General features: G+C 38.2%; 1 protein-coding gene across 1 annotated transcript in view; it reads left to right on the plus strand.

Annotated features, from left to right (window-relative positions):
* The window catches only part of LOC125652640 (galactoside alpha-(1,2)-fucosyltransferase 2-like), a 6,740-nt gene extending 4,248 nt beyond the window's left edge, over positions 1–2,492 (plus strand). Inside the window, exon 2 of the mRNA XM_048881979.2 lies at positions 1,453–2,492. Coding sequence (XP_048737936.1) covers positions 1,453–2,399 — 947 coding nt within the window. The 3' untranslated portion in view covers positions 2,400–2,492. The remainder of the gene's footprint in view (positions 1–1,452) is intronic.
* The last annotated feature ends 6,033 nt before the right edge of the window (positions 2,493–8,525 follow it).

Below are 8,525 nucleotides of genomic sequence, written 5' to 3' on the forward strand. Positions count from 1 at the left end.
AGAAAAGATGAAATTTATAGATAAGCTTTATTAGGTAGTGCAGATTCTAAATTGTTAAAATCATGGCCCCCGGGGGTCAAAGTTTTACATACAAATATATAGGGAAAATCTTTAAAAATCTTCTTCTCAAGAACCACTGAGCCAGAAAAGCTGAGATTTATATGAAAGCTTCCTTATATAATGCAGATTCTAAATTGTTAAAATCACGGCCCCCGGGGGTCGGATGGGGCCACAATAGGGGGTCAAAGTTTTACATACAAATATATAGGGAAAATCTTTAAAAATCTTCTTCTCAAGAACCACTGAGCCAGAAAAGCTGAGATTTATATGAAAGCTTCCTTATATAATGCAGATTCTAAATTGTTAAAATCACGGCCCCTGGGGGTCGGATGGGGCCACAATAGGGGGTCAAAGTTTTACATACAAATATATAGGGAAAATCTTTAAAAATCTTCTTCTCAAGAACCACTGAGCCAGAAAAGCTGAGATTTATATGAAAGCTTCCTGATATAATGCAGATTCTAAATTGTTAAAATCATGGCCCCCGGGGGTCGGATGGGGCCACAATAGGGGATCAAAGTTTTACATACAATTATATAGGGAAAATCTTTAAAAATCTTCTTCTCAAGAACCACTGAGCCAGAATAACTGAGATTTATATGAAAGCTTCCTTATATAATGCAGATTCTAAATTATTAAAATCATGGCCCCCGGGGGTCGGATGGGGCCACAATAGGGGGTCAAAGTTTTTTTTTAGTTTTGTTGTTGTTGTTTTATATAGTGCAGATTCAAGTTCGTTAAAATCATGGACCCCGGAGATTGAATGGGGCCTCAAGGGGGGCATAAAAGTTTTACATACAAATTTATAGGAAAAATCTTTTAAAATCAACTTCTCAAGAACCACTGAGCCAGAAAAGCTGAGATTTATATGAAAGCTTCCTGATATAGTGCAGATTATAAATTGCTAAGATCATGCCCCCCCCCCGGGGGTCGGATGGGGCCACAATAGGGGGTCAAAGTTTTACATACAAATATATATGAAAAATCTTTAAAAATCTTCTTCCCAGAACCACTAAGCCAGAAAAGCTGAGATTTATATGAAAGCTTTCTGATATAGTGCAGATTCAGGTTTGTTGAAATCATGCCCCCCTGGAGTAGGATGGGGCCACAATAGGGGATCAAAGTTTTTCATACAAATATATAGGGAAAATCTTTAAAAATCTTCTTCTCAAGAACCATTGGGCCAAAGAAGTTCATATTTACATGAAAGCTTTCTGACATAGTGTAGATTCAAGTTTGCAAAAACCATGGCCTCCAGGGGTAGGTTTGGGGCCATAATAGGGACTACGGTTTTACATGCAAATAGATATGGAAAATCTTCTGATATGGACCAAGGTGACTCAGGTGAGCGATGTGGCCCATGGGCCTCTTGATCATGTTTCTCTTTTCCAGATCGCACCTTTGTGATATTACTGTGCTGTATAGTTATATGGATATGGATGAAAACACCAGCGAAGAAAAACATAGTTTGTGTGAAATTCCAAGGTAGACTCGGGAATCTCATGCTAGAATACGGATTTCTTCACGCAGTTTCCAAATTAAAATCATTAAGTCCTGTCCTTCCAGAAAATTTCGAACTCCTGAATGTTTTCAATATCAGTGATGCAACCCCAAGATATGTACAGGATAGAGCAGCGGTGTGTGCAGAACTTCCCATTCGAATTGAGCGATGGGGCTTGTCTTATGATGGGAACCTTTTCAGTGTACCTTCTGGTGAGAGTGTTCAATTCTCTGGATACTATCAATCTTGGAGATACTGGATCACCATTGAGGACGAGATTCGTGAAATGTTTCAGTTTAAAACGTCGATTAGAAGAAAGGCATTGTCCGAATTTCACAGGATTATGCTGTTTATGGAATTCGATATCAGTCAAGAAAATAACATCGTTGTTAGTATCCATGTTCGAAGAGGTGATTATGCAACTGAAGGGCATTTAAAATACGGCAAAATTACCCCAAATGCATCGTATTATATAAACGCAATGACATATTTCCGCAATAAATATAGAAATGTATTATTCATAGTTGGGTCAAATGATATAGAGTGGTCAAAGACGGCTTTGGGCTCCGAGAGTAATGTCTACTTCTCCACAGGACTCTCAGCAGCAGAAGATATGGCACTTTTGTCTCTGGCTAATCACACGATCATGTCTGTCGGAACGTATGGGTGGTGGATAGGGTGGATGGCAAGGGGGACAACTGTGTATTACAAAAATATGTTTGTTCCTGGATCGAATTTCTCTAAAGAATTCAAGGATAATTCTACTGTGGATTTTGTTTATCCGGGATGGACTCCGATGGATGAAACACAAGATTCTTGGAGAAGATGTATAAACTAAAATGGTATGTGTAATATCTATATATATTTATATTTGCCAGTGTGTTTCCTACTGATTTCATGTATCTAAAATAAATTGCTTTACTTCATTTTACTTATTTACAGAGTCTGAAATACAACCTGAGAATAAAGTTGTATCTAATTGAAATTATTTCAAAATATTGCTGTTTTGTGTTGTTGTTATTTCATTATCTATTAAGTTTTGCTGCTTGTCATGTAAGAAAGTATATTCTTCTTTAGATGATTATGCCACTATTTAAAGATTAGTCACTTTAGACTGGTCACATCATATCATAGTCCCCCAGTAGTCTATAAATGATCAGTATAAGTAAAGAAAGTTAAAAAAATAAAACCATGGCTAAATAAGCAATTAGTCATAGCACAGCCATGGCCCATTTTCCCGGACTCTTTGAGATATGTTGTAATCTATACAAAAACCAATTTATCACCAGTATCAGAAAGGTGGATCTTATCTCACAAATCACGCCTGTGTTTACCCTATGTAACTCTGCATACCTGATGTACTTCCCCACTGAACTAAGTAAGAAAGTGCCCTGTATACTCGAACGCTTATTTTTCTATAGAGGTTTGATTGAGCCCCCCTCCGACGAAGATGTGGCAGTATTTTTGACAGTGTCAAATTAAATCTGGTTAATGGTAGTGGTTGATGGAAGCCAGCTGAACTAACCCCTTATCAATTTGAATGTTATCGTTCCCGGGATGAATAACTAACATATAAGGGCATCTTCTACTTTCAGTAATGTCCCATAGTTGGGATAAATCTCTTCCAACATCATTCCCCCTTTACGTTGCCAAAATACGGTTGCGTTGTAGCAATGTAATTCTAAGCTGGCATCAAATGGGAATTTTGTAAGATAGTAAAAAGTGCATGCTTAATCAAGGCCGACCCAATGATCTAGTATATTCTTTTTGTGTTTACAATTTGTACAATATCTTTCCCCTCTACTTTAAGGCGCAAAATGAATGAAAGGGAGAAGATAACGAACAGTGATCAATTTCATAACTCCCACAAAGAATAAAAAGTAAACTTAAGAGTAGAGCAAACAGGACCCCTGGACAGGGGTGAAATTCAGTACCTAGGAGGAGTAAACATCTGTCGACAGGTCACGGTGGAATTCAGTACCTAGGAGGAGTAAACATCTCCTGTCGACAGGTCACGGTGGAATTCAGTACCTAGGAAGAGTAAACATATCCTGTCAACAGGTCACGGTGGAATTCAGTACCTAGGAGGAGTAAACATCTGTCCACAGATCACACCCGCCGTGAGCCGTATATCTTAATCAGGTAAACGGAATAATTTGTTGTAAAATCATATAGATTAAGTTCTGTTGCCAGTTGCAAGGCCGGGATTCTCTGAATTTATGACCGTTTACAATAAGTGTTTGCAGGTTCTCATTTTTAACTACGTATACATCGTTATCACCAGTAATGACATGTCCAGCTGAACTATAGTTGAAAGAAGACGAAGATCAAGAACATGTAGGTGGATATTCATATCTACCGGTAGTGATCAGTCATTCAAAAACTTACTTTGTTAAACACCACTCTGATTCCACGCACAATTACTCTGAAGTTGAAATAAAAAATATGTTAGAGTTCCTCATTGACAATATCTTCGTGGTCGTTGGTGTTCAGGTCTTCCAACAGTCTGTTGGAATTCCCATGGGCACGAATTGTGCTCCTTTGTTAGCTGACCTGTTTTTATATTCATATGAAGCAGAATTTATTCAAAAACTTCTACGTGAGAAGAAACAATATCTCGCTGTGACCTTCAATTCGACTTTTAGATATATCGATGACGTTTTGTCTATTAACAATGATAGCTTTCATTCATATGTCGATTTGATATATCCCTGTGAGCTCGAAATAAAGGACACCACAGAGTCGTCCACTTCTGCTTCATACTTAGATATTTTATTGAAACTAGACATTAACGGCAAACTGACAACTGAACTGTATGACAAACGGGATGATTTCAGCTTCTCCATCGTCAACTCCCCACATTTATGTAGCAATATTCCATTATCACCTGCATATGGTGTTTATATATCTCAACTGATTCGATATGCAAGAGCTTGTTCTGGGTATAGTCAGTTTTTAAATCGAGGTAAGCTACTGACAAACAAGTTGATGGTACAGGGATTTCAACAGTCTCGAATGAAGTCAGCATTTCGCAAGTTCTATGGTCGTTATAACGATCTAGTTCGTCAATACAACCTAGCATTGGGTCAAATGCTGTCTGACGTGTTTCATACCGATTGTTAAGCCGTTCTTGGCACACTGATTTGACTGCGGATGACTCCGTTTACCTGATCAGGACATGGGGCTCACGGCGGGTGTGACCGGTCAACAGGGGATGCTTACTCCTCCTAGGCACCTGATCCCACCTCTGGTGTGTCCAGGAGTCTGTGTTTGCCCAACTATCTATTTTGTATTGCTTGTAGGAGTTATGAGATTGATCACTGTTCGTTATCTTCACCTTGCTTGCATAAGATGGTCTGTACATGTATCTAGACACTGTAATGCAGTTTTGGTACAGAAACTACGTCCGGTGAGATTGCTAAATGTGAATTCCTAGTGATGAATATATCACAGGTTTTACAATTTTTAACACAACATTTTGAGAAGGAACACATGGGGTCCGAAATGGAATCATCAAATGAAACATGACTATCTTTAATTTAGGTGTATGACTTGATTAAACCTTCAGCCTCTGATAGCCACATTTTGTTTGCTGATTCCCATGACCCAAGCAGAGGAAGCTGACCCGATGCGGAAGGAATGTTTTTATATAACTCGTTGTCTAACCGATAGCTATATTAAAAACTGACATGACGTGGTACCTTGGTGATAAAAATACTCCTGGAAAACTGAGTCTTAATTACATGAATGATCGCACGATGTGCACTGGGCATATAGGCTGAAGTGTAGAGGGTAGGCTGAAGTGTAGAGGATAGGTGGAAGTGTAGATGAGAGGATTATAGTTGCCCCTTTCCCTCTTGGTCAGTTTTTGAGTGTTTAAGGAAAATGCATGGGGATTGTATTCGTAAGTTATTGGTAGGTTACATCCACAGCTTCAATGGCATAGCCAGGGTCATACACTCGATTTTGAACTAGCTCTTCCATTCTAAAGTACCCGAAAACACAGTTGTAAATACGACCTAGAATAGTGCAGATTCGTATGGGGATTGCGATTTGTAGGCAGCAAACGAAGACACTGGACAATATATCCAAAGTAAGTGGTTGACGGCCATCAGGACACACATGTGTGTAGCTACTGCTCAATCTAACCATGGCTTTCTTAAGTAAAAACAATCGAGTAGAATCGTGGAGATTGCATAGCTTGTTTCAGAAATGTAAGATTTAACTGTGTTAGGAGAAAATTGCTTATATGGGGATGCTTACTCCTCCTAGGCACCTGATCCCACCTCTGGTGTGTCCAGGGGTCCGTGTTTGCCCAACTATCTATTTTGTATTGCTTGTTAGGAGTTATGAGATTGATCACTGTTCGTTATCTTCACCTTGCATGTTAGGCACAACACGGAATCCACTAGTCCAATTCATGAACATGTGGAGGCCACTTCTCTGCACGACAGTATACCCTGCGGAGAGTGATAAAAGCATTCAATGCAGTGTCATATCATTGCCTGGTATTGTCAGAAATGACGTAACTTGGAGCTGTTGAAATCCACGTAGATCACTTGCAGAAAAGACGGGAATTGCTGCCTCCGGGAGACTGGCCTGGGAACGTGACCATTGCTTTCGAGAAAGAGAATCGATTGTAACATTATGTCAGTCTTATATATACGTTGCCTTAAAACTGAATGTTCTACACCAACCCTTGTAGAACTAACTTTCTAAGCGAATGTATGCCTCGTTTTGATTTGGATGTTTTGGACTTGAAAATGAATACAATGGCTAGGTTTTGCGTATGAAAAATTACCCGCCTTCCAGCTAATTTTCTGTCCCAGATATCGTAGGTCATAGTTATTGGTACTAAGTCGAGGAATGCAATAACTTTAATGATTTCTTACCCTTCCCTCTATGCTGGCCAACGCATAAGTGTTCATTGCTTGCTTAAAAACACCACAACTTAATTCTACATTTCCTGCACTATCAGTAAACAAATCCAATTCAAAATCTTTAGTCCAATCTACTGTTCTATGACCTTCATATCCCTTTGTGGACAAATGTTGAATTTGCGTTTGATGTCAGCTTTGATTGTGTTTGGCTAATATCCTGAAAGTCAGGACATGTATGACTCTAAAACTGATGTAGTGTACTTAGGATGACGAAAATAACCCAATAACGCAAAACAGACTTACTATAACTTTGATAAATGGATTTAACCATAAGTGGTTAAATCACAGTGATGAAATATTTGCATGTTTGAAGATTTAATGATCTGTTTTAAACCACGCTTTTATTTCAATCTAGAATATTAAGATGTAGTTAGAAACGTATGTCTGTGGTCCTGTTTTAAAGGAAAGCAACTTGATTTTATGTCAACGGTTTTGCCGAACCTGACTTTCACATAGGCAAAAGCTGTTATTTCACCAAGCGTCGTACATGACAAGCGAGAGTGATTTAACTTTGGTATGATCAAGAACCTTCACTGCTAACTACAGATAGATAGACGGACAGATAGACAGACAGAAAAATAAATAAGATAGATAGAATCATAGCTAGGTACATTGTAGATAGAGATGGGAGAGACAAAAGGGTAGATATTGATGGACATATGTGGATTGATATATATATATATATATATATATATATATATATATATATAATGTAGATAGATATAGAGAGATGGGCAGACAGAGAGCACACAACGTATTCACTATGTGAAAATCTACTTCCGCCCCAGCCTGGGTTAATTTCACGACCCGCGGAACTAAACTTCCAAGCAATGTGTGAAGTTAATCTAAGGAATCTGCAATCCCTGACTCTGAGAATGTCGATATTAATAATGGTGAATTTCTCTTCTTTGTATTTAAATTTTCTTCACTCAGGGTACATGCAGTGATTTATGAGTAAGATTTAATTGCAATCTATGCGTTGTAAATATTGTACAGGATTAATGATTGAATTAATGTATTTTCACTATATGAACCATACAGCCATGCCTTGGGACCCTGAATCCGTTTCCCAGGAATACGAAATGTAACACTTTTGCTCATTATTACTATATATTTACATTTACTTTTTGATCCTTTAATAAAATGCATTAGAGAGCTTTTAATGATATTTGCTTATTATGCAAAGAACTAATCACTAAAAGTTTGTTAGGCCTCCTGTGCTCGGCCGCACATGTGCAGAATTGAAAACAATTGTTGCCCATTCTCGTCTCAAACAACATAAGCGCGCCTCATTCAATGCCTAGAGAAATTGATCTTACCTCTAATGTGGTTATCCAGGTTTTTCAACAATTCTTCATTCAGTAATTGTACATTCAACTTCTCTAAGTGACAACATGGCCGACTAACACCCATAGGGATTATACATGTGCACTCTACCTACACTGTTTACAATTAGATAAGAAACGTTTTGAAGTTCAGATTATACAACTGATAATAATTTGATGTTTATGATATTTAATTGAAAATCAATTCAAGAACTGGACTATCATTTTTTTTTCAGCATTACACACTCTTTTCTTTAACATTATGATATTACACTCTGCTGTCCAGTACTTAAGAACGCTATTATATCGCACAGGCTTCATAGACGACTGTTATGTTCTGAACTCTGATGGATGGAATGACATCCGACTCTTTGGAGCCTGAGAGGACTGATATTCAAACAATACCTTCCCCCAGCTTGTCTCCTTAGCACATGTGTCATTCATATTTTTACTAGTGTCCTCCATAATTACCCAAGATTAAGGGAATTCGTTTGATTGGATGTTAGGGATCTCGATCTGATTGTGAAACGTAGTGAACGATAGGCCAAAACTGTAATATCATTACAAAGTTTGACCTTTCTGACGTCGCATTTAAAGTTCATTAGATACCACCTTTAAAATTGAGGGAAAAGAGACAGTCGGCCAGGAAAGAAGACAAAGACAAATAATACCCCATATCTTCGATATCGGGGGACTAAA

This window comes from Ostrea edulis, chromosome 5 (assembly GCF_947568905.1).
Source record: "Ostrea edulis chromosome 5, xbOstEdul1.1, whole genome shotgun sequence".
NCBI lineage: Eukaryota > Metazoa > Mollusca > Bivalvia > Ostreida > Ostreidae > Ostrea > Ostrea edulis.